The following is a 15,597-nucleotide window of genomic DNA, read 5'->3' as shown; positions in this document are numbered from 1 at the left end:
CACAATGATTACATCATCCAGTATGCCCTCCTCCATAAGTGCCACTGATCAAGGCCTGGGCATCACTGGAATCATTGTCATCTTAGAGCATCTGGTCCTCAGTAACACATAGAAATTCAATTAAATCCTATAGATAAAATGGCACTTCTCTCATCCTCAGAAACCCACCACGTTTGCCAATTCCTTATCTCTATGACTTTTATTCATCAGATGATGCGACCAAGAGCGGTCTCTGACTTTGGAGTTATGAAAGGGAGCAACTTCCGGTTCCCACCCTACACTGGAAAGAGATCTTCACATTTTCTTACTTTCCATCCCGTTCCTACAGTATTTAATGATATGAGATAGGTAAAAATTGGTGGTCAGATAACACTCCACTCCACATATCCAGATAAACATATTAAAATCAATTGTTTTATTAATTAAATGTATTAAGTTCACACATAGGCAAAGTAATGCATTTCAAGTCCACTCTATTACCACTGTCCAAAATCTAGAAAACAAGCCTTCACAAATATTTGATAAGATGATGTGGGAATACAGATATCCATAATGTTAAGGCCTGAGGCCATTCTTGTAAAATATGTATAATCATATGACATTTTGGGGAAGTGGTTGTTATGCCCTTTCTAATCTCTCTGAGCATTCCATCATTTCAACCACGTTAACTGACATTCTCTAACTATGACCATGGTGAAGATATACCAGTGTTTTACTAACCTGTCACCTCTTTTTTCCTTATAGACCATTTGGGACATTATTTTATTTACAATAGTCAAGAGTTTTACTTTTATTATTATTCTTTATTTATTTCAGAGAGAGAGACAGTATGTGAGCAGGGCAGGGGATGAGAGAGCAGGAGAGGGAGACATAGAATCTGAAAAAGGCTCCAGAATCTGAGCTGTCAGCAATGAGCCCGACACGGGGCTCAAACACATGAACCATGAGATCATGACCTGAGCTGATTGGACACTCAAATGACTGAACCACCCAGTCATCCCAAGATTTTCATTTTTAATACAAGGGAAAGAATGGTGTTCTGAACACCTATTACATTAGAACTTACATCAATGATTTCACCAAAAAAAGCATCTCCATGAAGATTTTCTTCATAAATGGTATATTATGTTGTCCATCTTCCATGAAAAATGACACAAGTCACACCTAATAAAGAAGGGCACGTCATATCTTTCATGCATCAACAATCAGCCACATAATTTTCAAAAACCACTGGGAACTAATGAATTTTGGAAGTAATTCGAGAGTAGAAATATATTAATGTTTACTAGTCACAGATGTCACTTAGCGTTGAGGTGAGAAAAAACAGCACAGACTGAAATTAACGTGCCTATGCAAAAATTGATCCATTTAATCTCTTGAGGCATAATGGCATATACACTGTTTAACATTGTATTATTCCTTATCATTAGTATTTTGATGTGTGTCTGAGTAGAGACTGATGTACTACTTTGCAATGTGAATTCTGAGACATTTATTGGCATTTGATATTCCGTTAAATATCCTTGTAAAGATTTATATCTTTCAAGATACCTTCTTTTATGAAGAAGTGTCTGGTGCTTGCTAACGTGTACATTTAATATGAAGGCCTTTCCTCAGTCATTATGTCTGTAGAATTTACATCTCGTGTGTACTTTAGGATATTGATTAAGGATCCAATTCCAGTCATAAGCCCTGCAACTTTCTCCACATGTTCTATCCACTAAGAGAGCTATGATAATGAGGAAGTTGTGAATTCCAGCAAATGGCCGGACACGTTCTTTACTTTTGTCATGTTTCTCCTCAGTAAAATGTCTGTGATGCAGAGTAGGGTTAGGCAGTCATGGAAGTTTACCACATTCCTCATAGATTAAGTGTTTTCTCCAGTATGAGTTCTGTGATGCAGACTGAAGCTTCACCTCTGATGAACAGGCTTCCCAAATTCTTTATATTTGCAAAGTCCTCCCCAGTGTTCCCTCTTCGATCAGGAGTCAGGGTGTAGCATTGCTTCAAAGCCTTGACACATTCTTTAGTATTCCGTGGTTATTCTGCAGGATACATTTTCCAATGGGAAGTAAGGGGTGAGCTGTCCACAAAACGTTTTGCACTATCCTTAAGTTTGGAAGATTTGCTCTAGTATGAATTCTGCAGTAAAAGTAAAGATTAAAGAATGATTAAAGACCATAGAACATTCTTTACATTGGTTTCCATCAAGTATGAATTCCGTGATGTCGACTAAGGCTTGATTCTTGGGTGAAGGCCTTGTCACATTGTTTACATTGGTGAGGCTTCTCCCCAGTATGGATTCTGTGGTGTTGAATAAGGTATGAGCGGTACGTAAAGGCCTTGCCACGATTCCTTACATTGGTAAGGTTTCTCTCCAAGATGAATTTTCTGATGTGCAGATAGATTTGAGTGCTGGGTAAAGGTCTTTCCACATTCTCTACATTGGTAAGGTTTCTCTCCAGTATGGATTATGTTATGTTGATTAAGGGCTGAGGGCCAGTTAAAGGCCTTCCCATATTCTTTACTCTTGTAAGGTTTCTCTCCAGTATGGATTCTGTGATGTTGATTCAGAGCTGAGCAGTTCTTAAAGGGCTTGCTACATTCTTTACTTTGGTGAGGTTTTGCTCCAGTATGGATTTTGTGATGTTTGGTAATATCTGCGTTGTGGGTAAAGGCCTTGCCACATTCATTACAGATAACTTTCCTCTGGTATGGATTCTGTTATGTTGAATCTGGGATGAGCGATGTGTAAAGGCCTTGCCACATTCTTTACATTGGTAAGGTTTCTCTCCAGTATGGATTCTGTGATGTTGATTCAGGGATGAAGACCAGTTAAAGGCCTTGCCGCATTCTTTACACTTGTAAGGTTTCTCTCCAGTATGGATTCTGTGATGTTCCTTAAGGGTTGAGGATCCAGCAAAGGCCTTGCCACATTCTTTACATTGGTAGGGTTTCTCTCCAATATGCATTTTCTGATGTGCAGATAGATTTGAGTGCTGGGCAAAGGTCTTTCCACATTCTCTACATTGGTAAGGTTTCTCTCCAGTATGGACTCTGTGATGTCGAGTAAGTTTTGAGTAGTGCATAAAGGCCTTGCCGCATTCTTTACACTTGTAAGGTCTCTCTCCACTATGGATTCTGTGATGCTCCTTAAGGGCTGAGGATCCAGTAAAGGCCTTGCCACATTCTTTACACTTGTAAGGTTTCTCTCCAGTATGGATTCTGTGATGTCGATTAAGAGCTGAGGGCAATTTAAAGGCCTTGCCACATTCTTTACATTGGTAAGGTTTCTCTCCACTATGGATTCTGTGATGCTGATTAAGAGCTCTGGGCCAGTTAAAGGCCTTGCCACATTCTTTACATTGGTAAGGTTCCTCGCCAGTACTGATTAGTTTATGTCCATTTACTGATGAGCCATAATTAAAGGTTTTACTACATTCTTCACATTTGTAAGGTTTGTCTCCAGTATGCACTCGCTGATGTTGAAGTTGTGTTGAGTGCCAGTTGAGGGCTCTGTCACATTCCTTACCAATGTATTCTTTCTGTCCACTCTGCATTTTCTTATTTATATTTACCCTTGATGACTCACTAAACATGTTCCCAAGTTCACTGCATGTAGATGGGTTTTTTCCCACATGAATCCTCTGATGATCATGATCATTAGAGGACTGATTAGGAATTTTCCCACAATCATTATACTTTGAAGGATTTTCTCCCAAATGTGTAATCTTATGTATAAGAAGGTTGGAGCTTTCATGAAACACTTCTTTACATTTATTTGATTCATAATGGTTCTCTGACAAACATGTCCTTCGATGTTTCATAACATTTGAACCCTGGTTAAGTATTGTCTCAGATTCACTGCAATAAGCAATTCTGTTTTCATTGAAAATGCTGTGGTTAGGGTTTAAGGTCGATTGCTCAGAGAAGGACCCTTCAAATGGATGCCACTTACCACTTTCTCCTCCAGTTTTAAATCTCTGATATTCAGAAATATTTGACTGAAAGGTCAATGAAATCCTATGGCCAAAATGGTACAAATGTGTGTTTTCATGATGGACAAGGTCACTTCCCAGATTTTCAAAATTTTTGTTCTGCAAATATGTGTGTTTCACCACTTGATTTGAGCCTTTGCCTATAGAAACACACTGCTTTGCAGAAGTAATGGACTTCAAAATGGGCGTTCCCCAAAATGCTTTAGATCCTTCACCGATTGGGGCAGTGAGACTCTTATAATGGGAAGTTGTCTCCATTTGCATAGGTGCTTCATGACATCTTTGGTGCCCTTCTCTCTCCCCAGCACTGTTCCCGTCTATCACTAAGAGTCCATTCTCAATGACGTTCTCTTTACATCTACCCACTGACACTCTCTGGAAAGAAGTTTCTATGCACATCTTTGGAAGGAGGCTCTGAGGGCCATTTGAAGACACAGCTGAAAGGTAATGAATAAAAGAAAAATCATTCCACATACTACTGTCAGGTGAATACAATTAAAATTTCTGGCACACAAAACTGAAATCAGAGAACTTTAACTTTAGGAAAAATGAATCATTAGTTTTTCTACATCACTCAGATTGTATCTGTATTTAATTCCAACTATTTTTATATAATGTTATTGTTGGCATATTTTACAACTTCGGTGGCATTTGTTTATTTAGAAATAAGAGGTTTTGCGGGTGGCTCAGAGGGTTGAGCATCTGACTCTTGGTTTCAGTTCAGGTCATCATCTTGTCGTTAAGGAGTTCCACCCCACATCCTGTTTGGCACTGACAGTGTCGAACCTGCTTGGAATTCTCTCCTCTTTCTTTGCTCCTCCTCCACTCTCTAACTCTCCATCTCTTGAAATACGTGGGAGGGGGGAACCTTAAAAGAAATGAAAATTTCTTGCTTGATCCTAAAAAATGGGTTATGCCCTTAAATTCTGTGTTATACTGTCTTTTAAGTGCTTAATACATCAGGGTTTTCATTAGAGGTTTCCATGTTGTATATTAATGAATATACTTTACAATTTTACTGTCCTTGAAGACATGCCACTAGTTCAAAGTGTTCAGTTTTTTCCTGGATGCACACTCAGAGTTCAGTATTATAGCTACAGGTGACCTAGGTGGTTCAGTACTTTCAGTATCCAGGTTCAGCTCAGGCCATGATTTCAGGGTCAGTGAGTTGGAGCCCCGTGTCAGACTTTGTGCTGACAGCTCCGAGCCTGGAGCTGCTTCAGATTCTGTGTCTCCCTCTGTCTATGCCCCTCCCATGTTCAGACTCTTGTCTCTCCTTCTCAAAAATGAATAAACATTAAGTATTTTTAAAAAGGAAACAATTTACAATAATAGATACACAGGGACTCCTGGGTGCTGTTTTAGTTGGTTGAGTCTGACTGTTGATTTCACCTCAGGTCATGATCTCACATTTTAGGACTTCGAGCCCTGCATTGGGCTGTGTGGTGACAGAGCAGAACATGCTTGGGATTCTCTCTCTCCCTCCCTCCATCTCTGTTCCTCCTCCCCTGGTGCTCTCTCTCTCCCAAAAGAAAAAATAAATGTATAGTAACATTCCTTTACATAATTCACCATTTTTATGTAGAATTATTGGGTTATAGTTTGTCTTATTCTGATTTTGCAATTCGATAATAATGTGGTTCCTTTTGTATGGATTTTTCCACTACATTATTTTTCAACTTCAGCTTTAGGTGTGGTTTTGTTTTTACCTGTGTATTTTCGTACAGGGTGACAATTTTCAGCTCATTACATTTTCGGACAGTGTGAGTGTCACTCAAACATAAATCACCTTTATGCCCTCTGCCAATACAATTATCTTACTATTTGTCTCTAGAAATATTACCCTGGCATACTTTGTGAATCATCCTGTTATTTCTTTCCTGGGTTAGTGGTCAGTGAATGTTGTTTATTCTCTATGTGTGTTGTCATGAGAATAGAATTAAATTTTTTATCTGTTTATTGGTGAATATATTTGTACATATTTTCATTGTGGTTTCCTTAGAGATTACTTAAAATACCTTAAAGGTATAACAAACCATTATATCCACTGTTGTCACAGAGCTGGACACAGGGCGTGAACTCACAAACTGTGAGACCATGACCTAAGCCTAAATCAAGAGCCTGACAGTTAAACAACTGAGCCACCCTGATGCCCCTATGTAGCCATAATATTAAACTGTGACTGTATACACATAAAAGAAATGGAGCATTTCAAATTATTGGTATGACAGTAATGTTGTGAAGTATGTTAATTAAAACTAACCATGGAGGGGCACCTGGGTGGCTCAGTCAGTTAAGTGGCCAACTTCAGCTCAGGTCATGATCTTACCGGCTCATGAGTTTGAGGTCGGTGTCAGGGTCTGTGCTGACAGCTTAGCGCCAGGAACCTGCTTCGGATTCTGTGTGTGTGTCTCTCTCCCTGCCCTTCCCCTACTCACACACAGCCTCTCTCAAAAATAAGTGAACATTAAGAAAAAAAAAACACCAACCATGGAAACCTCTAATGAAAAATCTTATGAATGAAGCAGTTAAAAGATATTAAAAGTGTATTGTGTTAATAGATCCTTCCAATTACATAAATTTTAAGAGTGTAATCCATTCTTTAGAATCGAGCAACAAAAGCCATTTCCTTTAAGTTTTTTTTTTTTAAAGCATATTGTGAGAGAGACAGGGTAACACAGAGGGAGACAAAGAAAGAAAATAAAAGAGGCAGAGAGAGAGGGAGAAAAAGTCCCAAGCAGGCTCCATGCTGTCAGTGCAGAGCAGGATCCAGGTTAAAAACTCACATACCATGAGATCATGCCTGAACTGAATTCAAGAGTCTGATGTTCAACGCTCTAAGCCACTCATGTTCCCCCAAATCTCATTTCTGAGTAAACAAGCACTGGCAGTATTGTAAATAGCAAGCACATTATTAAAAAAATCTCTGGGATTGAATTCAGATACATTCTGAGAAAAGTAGAAAAACTAATGATTCATTTTTTCTGAAATAAATTTCATTTACAATTGAAACTTTTTTCTACATACAGAAATTTTACTAACCATCACCCTCATTTGTTATAAAGCAAATGCCCCTGTCATTTCAGAACTACTGATCTGGGACAGATAGGGACACCTGAGTGGCTCAGTCAGCTGAGCATCAGACAGACTCAGATCATGATCTCACAATTTGTGGGTTTGAGCCCCATGTCAGACTCTGTGTAGATAGCTCAGAGTCTGGAGCATGCCTCTAATTCTGTGTCACCTCTGCCTCTGCCCTCTCCTGCTCACTCGCTCTCTCTCTCTCACAAAAATAGGCATTAAAATCAAAAAAAATTTAAAAAATTTTAATGTAGGGGCGCCTGGGTGGCTCAGTCGGTTAAGCGTCTGACTTCAGCTTGGGTCATGGTCTCACGTTTCGTGGGTTCAAGCCCCGCATCGGGCTCTGTGCTGACAACTAGCCCAGAGCCTGGAGCCTGTTTCAGATTCTGTGTCTCCCCCTGTCTTTGACCCTCCCCGGCTCATGCTGTCTCTATCTCTCTCTCAAAAATAAATAAAATATTAAAAAAAAATTTTAATGTGATAAATCATAATGTCATCTCATACACAACTACTCAGAAAGTGAAAACATATATGACAAAGTCACATGAACTTCATAGTATACATGACAAAATTCTAAAACGATTCAAGTATTAAGAAATAATGTAACAACTGAGACTTCATTATGGACTGCGAGTTTTAAGTTCTAAATGTTCTATCGCCCCTTTGATATTAATCGATGTAGGAATGCTGGCAACATCATAGGTGCTTTAAATTCCTTCGCCAGTGAGGAATGGGACACATGCAGTGTAAATATCTTATTTTAGTTAATAATACACAAAATGAACTTCTCTTAGTTCTTAAAGTTTATTTGTATTTATGTTGAGAGAGAGATAAGACTAAGTAGGGGAGGAGCAGAGAGGGAGAAAGGGAGACAATTCCCAGGTTGCTCAGCGCTGTCATCACAGAGGGCTGTGTGGGACTCAAATTCACTAACTGTGAGATCGTGACTTCAGCTGAAGTCAGAAGCTTCAAAAACTGATCCAGCCATGCGCCCTAAAACCTGAACTTCTGAAGTAAATAAAGGTTGAGATTTTCTCATTTTAGGGAGGTGCTTTATTATCTGATGAAATTAGTGGGTCTCAATTTTGTATGATTGAGATGAAAGCCTCCATAATATTGGAAAGCATAAACCAGATAACATGTGATATCAGTCCCCAGTTTTCCCGGGATTTCTGTACCAAACCCCAATATACCTACCACTACCCTGACACACTTCTCACACAAGGCGAACACTCAGAAATGAATTAACATAGACTTCCTCAGAAATGCAGAGATTTCCCCAAACCCTCAAAGCAATGGAGAACCAATGAGACAAAGGAGGCCCTCACTGTAGATGTGAAGGATCTTCAATGGAACTGAAGGACAATCCATAGAGAATATGAGTGTGATGTGTTGGAAAGCTGATGTCCGCTGTGAGAGGGAGAGACATGAAACTAGGTGTCTCAAACTAATTTCTATTCAAGAAGAGCTGCTCAAACCACATGTTAAAGTCTGTCTTCCTCCTTCACATTGCGACCTCCCCTCTGTCATCTGCTTCCTTCCTTCCCACCTACCTGGGTAGGAGCCTACTGTCTCCTTTCTCTTCACATCCGATTGCTCCCTCTTTTGTTCCAAAAAGATGACCAGGTCCAGCTTTGACACAACAAAACCTGTTTGTGAGAACAAAGGGATAGAGTATTGCTGCAGATTCTACCTTTTAACCCACTATTGGCCTCAGTAGAGAAGAGAGGACATTCTAGAATTCTGGAAAATCATTCGCAAATGCTGTTGCCCAACAGCCTCTTTGGAACACACAAGAGGGATTTCCAAAGGTTCACAGCTCGGTCTCCACTTCCAAGTATTACCACTACCATAATCAGTACAAATTGGTATTGAAGAAGGAAGAACCATTTTATGCCACTCAATTGAATTGCCATTTAAGAAAGGCCGGTTAGAACTGCCATCAATCTAGAAAATGATGATGTTACTCTCAGGAAGAGAAAACTCACCTGAAAGGAAAAATCGTGAAGATTTTTCTCTGCATCTACAAACCCCTACATCTTTCCCTTACTGTAGGGATTTGAATCCCAGTCATGCAAAGAGGAAGCTTCCTAGAGACAGTCATCAAACAAGGAATAAAACCCTCAGTGTGGTTTGGGAAAACTGGAGGGAGTTATCCTCACCCAAGAAGAGGAGGTGTCCATAGTTCTCTAACATCACGTCCCTGTACAGTTCCCGCTGACTGTGGTTCAGGCGTCCCCACTCCTCCTGAGAGAATTCTATGGCCACATCCCTGAAGGTCAGCAGTCCCTGCAACAAACACCACAGTTACCAAGTGGACATATGAGGAGGTCATAATGGTACCTATCGTACTTATGAGAGAAGTTAATGTCACCTGCTGAACCCCATGACAGAACCTTCACTGCTTACCTGCCTGCGCTCACTGACCTTAGTCCCTCATGTTACTTACTATTCTTATGTACACCTCTCTCCTACTTCAGGCAAAACAGCCTATGGGCATAGTGTCCTGTGGTGGAAACAGAAAATATCCAACAAAAGGTAATGACTGCCCTGAGGAAGACCTTGAATTGGCTCAAACTGAGCTTAACCCCTGACTCCCATCTATGCAGATGAACTTTAGTGTAAACATGGAATGAGGACAGGGGCGCCTGGGTGGCTTAGTCGGTTAAGCGTCCGACTTTCGCTTAGGTCATGATCTCGCTGTTCGTGGGTTCGAGCCCCGCGTCGGGCTGTGTGCTGAATGCCAGCTCAGAGCCTGGAGCCTGTTTCAGTCTGTGACTCCCTCTCTCTCTGACCCTCCCTGCTCATGCTGTCACTCTCTCTCCTAGAAATAAATAAAACATTAAAAAAAAAAACCATGGAATGAGGACAGTTACCTTTATCTCCATTATGTATTTCTCAAAATGTTTCTTTCCTCAAAGAGAGAGCACAAGTATGGGTGGAGCAGAGATAAGAATTCCAACCAGGTTCAATCATCACCAAGGACCTTGACTTGGGGCTTAATCTCAAGACTGTGAGATCATGACTTGAGCCAAAATCAAGAGGCGGAAGCTCAAGGGACTGAGCCACCCTTTTACCTCATTATAATACTAATATCTCCACCCATGGAGGAGCACAAATGTCATTTACTGTGTAACGTACAGAGAATGTATAGAACTGTTTTCTTAAGGTTCATGTGCAACTTGTCCTCAGCCTCCCCTTTCTAAATATCCACCCTATCCCTAAATAAAGGGAAACCATTCCGGAGCACCTGGGTGGCTCAGGCAGTTAAGCCCCCGACTCTTGTTTTCAGCTCAGGTGATGATCTTATAGTTCGTGAGTTTCAGCCCCGCATTGGGCTCAGTGCAGAGCCTGCCTGAGGTTCTCTTTCTCCCTCTTTCTCTGCTCTCTCTGTATCTAAATAAATAATCTTTTTTAAAAAAGGCAAACAATTGCCCCTTCCTCCTGAGTCTCTTCCTTTGAAGGTTTTCCTTGTGATCTCCTTATTTCCTATATATAAATTATCCTTTGTTTGACATCCACACCTGATACAGTTTTTTGTGATTCACCAAGGACTAAACTCTTGTTAGCTCCGTTATATTAGGAGAACTGGTTCTGGGTTAGTGAAGTTTCTTGCTTTCTGCAGTAAGAAAATTTCTAACACAATAGTATGCTGTAATATATTCTTTAATTTGAGGTATGAACTGTTATAAATATTGTATTTATTCAAGAGAATTTGTAAAATGAAGGCATCAACACAGGTACACCCATTAAAACATGATTTTTAAACTTTATATCTTATTTTTGAGAGACAGAGAGAGAGCATGCGTGGGGGAGGAGCAGAGATAGAGGGAGACACAGTATCCAAAGCAATATCCAGGTTCTGAGCTGTTAGCCCAGAGCCCAACATGGGGCTTGAACCTACAAACTGTGAGATCCTGACCTGAGCAGGAGTCGGACGCTCACCTGACTGAGCCACCCAGTCACCCCACGAATACACGTTTTTGAATGCTGTATTACATCATTTAGAACATGTGGTGTCTATTTCTTAAGGGAAAGTTTTGAGGGTTACAAATGTACTTAGCATATTCTAATATGAATTAGAATTCACAACAGTGCTTTGGAGATCCAGTTAAATGCAGATACTGTTCCGGAGATCTTGGAGATCTTGGGGAAGGTGTCTGCATTTCTAAAAAGGCATTAGTCTATGCGCCAAGGGATACATATTTCAATACGAAGAAATAGAACTCAAAGGGAGGAACTCTTGGAGGACGTGGAACTGAATGCGTTTTACTGCAATTACAGGTTCTACTAGGGGCGCCTGGGTGGCTCAGTCGGTTAAGCGTCCGACTTCGGCTCAAGTTATGATCTCACGGTTCATGGGTTCAATCCCCGCGTCAGGCTCTGTGTTGACAGCTAGCTCTGAGCCTGGAGCCTGCATCACATTCTGTATCTCCCTCTCTCTCTGACCCCCCCCACTCATGCTGTCTCTATCTCTCAGAAATAAATAAAACATTAAAAAAAGTTTTTATAGGTTCTACTAGAATATTAAGAAAGGTGGCAACAAGCCTTTCCAACCATTTCCTGGTTAGTAGATAACATTAAAAGTTTCCCATAAATTCATGGAAAATTAATAATAAAAATCTGAGAGAAGAAACACATTATTCTATTTTAGTGAATATTTTGCCAAACATTCGGTACATGGTACAGATCAAATTTTAATTCAGGTTAACTGACATAGAGTTGATAAAAAATGACACACAGGTCAATATACAGTAGGGACCTTAAGTCAATGTTCATAGCAGGATCAATCCTAAGAATGATGGAAAGAAGAAGGTATGCACACAAAAACTGATCTTCCTGTATACATTCCATGCACACACCCATACGTTTTGAAAGTAGTTATATACCATTAAAAGTGATAGAATAGAAAATTATCAGGGTGAGTAAGAAACAGTTTTAATGAGCAGTGCCTGGGTGGCTTAGCCAGTTAGGTGTCCAACTTGTGATTTCAGGCCAAGTCATGTTCTCAAGGTTTCTGAGTTCAAGCCCCACCTCAGGCTCTAGGCTGACAGTGTGGAGACTCTTTGGGATTCTCTCTCTCCTTCTCTTTCTCTGCCCTTCTCTCTCTCTCAAAAGTAATTTAAAAAACCAACCAACAAAAAACATTTCAATGTCATGAAAGTCCTCAATCTAGCTGTAGAGGAAGATGCTTAGGTCTTTTCCTTACACCATCAACACAAACACATAAATGATATGAATATAACAGTTTTTATTTCTGAGTCTACTATAATGAGGGATACAAATCGAAATACGTTCACTTCACCACAGAAGCCTGACCTAGAGCCTGCATAGTTTTTGTAACCGCCAAATAAAGACTGCTTCCTGCATTCTGCTGCTGCTGCTTCTTCTTCTTTTCAATGTTTATTTATATTGTGAGAGAGAGCATGGGCAAGTATGTTGTAAAAGGGGGAGAGGCAGAGAGATGGAGAAAAATAATCCCAAGTAGGCTCCAGGCTGTGACTGAGGCACTCAGGGGGCCCTGGATACTGCATTTGAAAAGGGTCTCATGACCGCTGATATGTCTCACCAGTTGTTAAATACTGAACTGAAAGACAAGCAGCAGAGAAATCGTGCGGAAGTCGTTATACAAGTAGAAATCTACAGAAACATTTGTGATTGAACACTTTGTGCATCTACCTTCCCCTGTGAACTTATAAACTTCATGCAGCCGAAGTACAGTTCTTTCTGCCCACGGGGCCTGGTCCTGTGCTACTTCAATAAATTATCCGTCTTGCATCAAACAGTAACTTAAAACTTGTTTCTTGACTTTAGAACTCAATGATCCCATAACATCATATTTCTTGGAAATCTTTTTATTTTATCATTTTTTAATATTTGAACGTATTTATTCTTAATTGAGAGAGGGCACAAGTGAGGGAAGTTGGAGAGAGAGAGAATCCCACGAGGGGCAGAGACAGAGAGAAAGTGAGTGAGTTGTGGGACTCGACATCATGAACCCTGAGATTGTGATCTGAGTTGAGTCAGATACTTGAACAACTGAGCCACCCAGGCACCTTGAAGGCCTTATTCAAAAATTTAGGGTCGGGGCGTCTGGGTGGCTTAGTCGGTTGGGCCTCCGACTGGGCTAAGGTCATGATCTAATGGTGCGTGGGTTCGAGCCCCGCGTCGGGCTCTGTGCTGACTGCTAGCTCAGAGCCTGCAGGCTGTTTCACATTCTGTGTCTCCTCTCTCTCTGCCCTTTGGCTGCTCACGCTGTCTCTCTCAGAAATGAATAAACATTTCAAAAATTTGGTGTTTATTTATTTTAAGAAAGGATAAGGGTGCGGGGGGGGGGGTAGAGACTCCCAAAAGGGCTTCTGTGGTCAGCATGCTACCTGACATGGGGCTCGATCTCATGAACCTCAAGATCATGATCTACACCGAAATCAAGATTGGAGACTTAATCGACGGATTCACCCAGGCGCCCCTCATTGAAAGCTCTAGTTTCAATCATCATTTGTGCCCTATGGTACTTTGGGATTTTCACATGCTCAAACATGTGAATTATGTGATTCTTCCCTTTCTGAAAACACAAAGAAGTGCATAGAACAGCATGTCTGTGTCATGACTATGCAGTGAACTACACAAGATGAGGGCCTTCACTGCCCAATGGAAACTGATATGACGTGGGGCAGGAATAAATAAATGCTCAATAAAGTATTCCTAAGGCCTTTGGGTGAACGACACTGATCTTATTAAAGCACAGGGACAGGATCTGTGGAAAGAATGAGCTGCAGTGTGATGGTGAGGAGCCAGTGAGTATACACTTTAAGTTGAGGAGTAGAAATATAAGTTTCTAAAGGAATTGTCATAGGTTAAAAGACACTCACTGGACCCTGGAAGTCTGGCTATTGTCCAGCTAAACTTGCTTTTTGCCTCTGGAAGAGCATTAACATTAAAGCGGTTGTAAATATCTTGATGAATATCTTCCTCTGCCAGTCTCAAGTATTTCTCAGAGGGTTGCAAGTTGTACAAAAATTTAATGATACCTACATTTCTTTTCCCTTTGTTCTCCTCATCAGAAACTGCAAGGAAGGGCTGGCTGCCTGGGTGCTCAGTCAGTTAAGCATGACTCTTGATTTCACTTCAGGTCAGAGTCTCATGGTTTTGTGAGTTCTTGCCCCAAATGAGGTTCTGCACTGACTCTGTGGAGCCTGCTTGGGTTTCATGCGCTCTCTCTACAACTTCACTGCTCTCGCTCTGTCTCTCTCTAATTAGTACACACACACACACACACACACACACGGAATGAAAACTGGAAGAAAGTTTCCATTTTAAATATGATGGTGTCTTGAAATCGCTCAGGGAATCTGCCTAAAATCATTTCAACTGATAAGAAGGAAAATATGGATATTTTAGGGGAGAAATCTGGCAGCACAAAGCCTAGTAAACGAATGTAACATCAGCTATAAGGAATCAAAGCGATCTCAGTGCCTCAGGCACACCTAACAACACAGGACCACAGGTGTGTTCTTATGACCCCCAAACAGCAAGTCAGAATAGAAACAACCTTGAGGATACAGTGCATTTTTACAGACTTCAAACACGTATACTTTCCATTTCTTGTGATATCAGAATATTTTGAAGTAACTTTTCCACATCCTCATGAGCAGGTTATTCTGTCTTTGTTTCCATCTTATGTATTTGTGCATTTTCGTACCTACTGTACCCAGAGCAGAGAGAGCATTGAGATCAGACCTTAATGGGAACTGTTTCCTTGACTGCTATCCCAGGACCAGACCCCGTCAGCAACAGGAAACTAGCACTCACCACCCCTCCCCCCCACCCCCCTAATCTGTCACAAAGGGACTATTTTCAATACTTGCAGGACTTATGTGAAATTGACAACTGTTGATGCCCTGCTGGAAGGCAGGTTGGAGAGAAGGGAGACGAGTCTCTGGGACACAGGGAAGGAGGGTTCTAACCACCTACCTTGAGTATCCTGAGAAGGTAAAAATTAGGTGAAAACATAAAGCAGAGCCATCATAACGAAAAGCAAAATCACTGGCTTTTTTTTTTTTAATTTCTTTTGTAGCAGGATTCTCACACCAAGGCTTTTCTTTGCAGGAAACTGAGGGGAGAATCTATTATAATATGGCGGGCAGGGGGCGCCTGGGTGGTTCAGTCGGTTAAGCGTCCGACTTCGGCTCAGGTCATGGGCTCAGGTCATGATCTCACAGTTCGTGACTACGAGCCCCGGTCGGGCTCTGTGCTGACAGCTAGCTCAGAGCCCAGAGCCAACTTCAGATTCTGTGTCTTCCTCTCCCTCTGACTCTCCCCTGCTCACGCTGTCTCTCTCAGAAATAAATTAAAAAAAAAAAAAAAAGATGGCCGACAGGATGATAAGGAAATACCTGTCCCTGATCAAAGGCTCCCTCCTCTGGGCTCTTCTTCCCACACTGCTTGTCTCAAGCAGAAACGAGGAATGCGGAAGTTACAGGCTGTAAATTCCTCCCTCTGCTGAAGCTCTGGGCTC

At 41.1% G+C, this 15,597-nt stretch overlaps 1 protein-coding gene across 1 annotated transcript in view; it reads right to left on the bottom strand.

The window, feature by feature from the left end:
• Window positions 1-1,855: 1,855 nt before the first annotated feature.
• LOC120226050 (zinc finger protein 208-like) overlaps window positions 1,856-15,597 on the bottom strand; it is a 141,696-nt gene continuing 127,954 nt past the window's right edge. The window contains 3 exon segments of the mRNA XM_039224246.1: window positions 1,856-2,348; window positions 2,350-2,702; window positions 2,705-3,484. Of these exon segments, the coding sequence (XP_039080177.1) occupies window positions 2,208-2,348; window positions 2,350-2,702; window positions 2,705-3,484 (1,274 nt within the window). The 3' untranslated portion in view covers window positions 1,856-2,207.

The sequence above is a fragment of the Hyaena hyaena genome, unplaced genomic scaffold (genome assembly GCF_003009895.1).
Source record: "Hyaena hyaena isolate Hyena2069 unplaced genomic scaffold, ASM300989v1 scaffold_1589, whole genome shotgun sequence".
Taxonomy (NCBI): Eukaryota; Metazoa; Chordata; class Mammalia; order Carnivora; family Hyaenidae; genus Hyaena; species Hyaena hyaena.
This window is presented reverse-complemented; position numbering and strand designations above follow the sequence as displayed.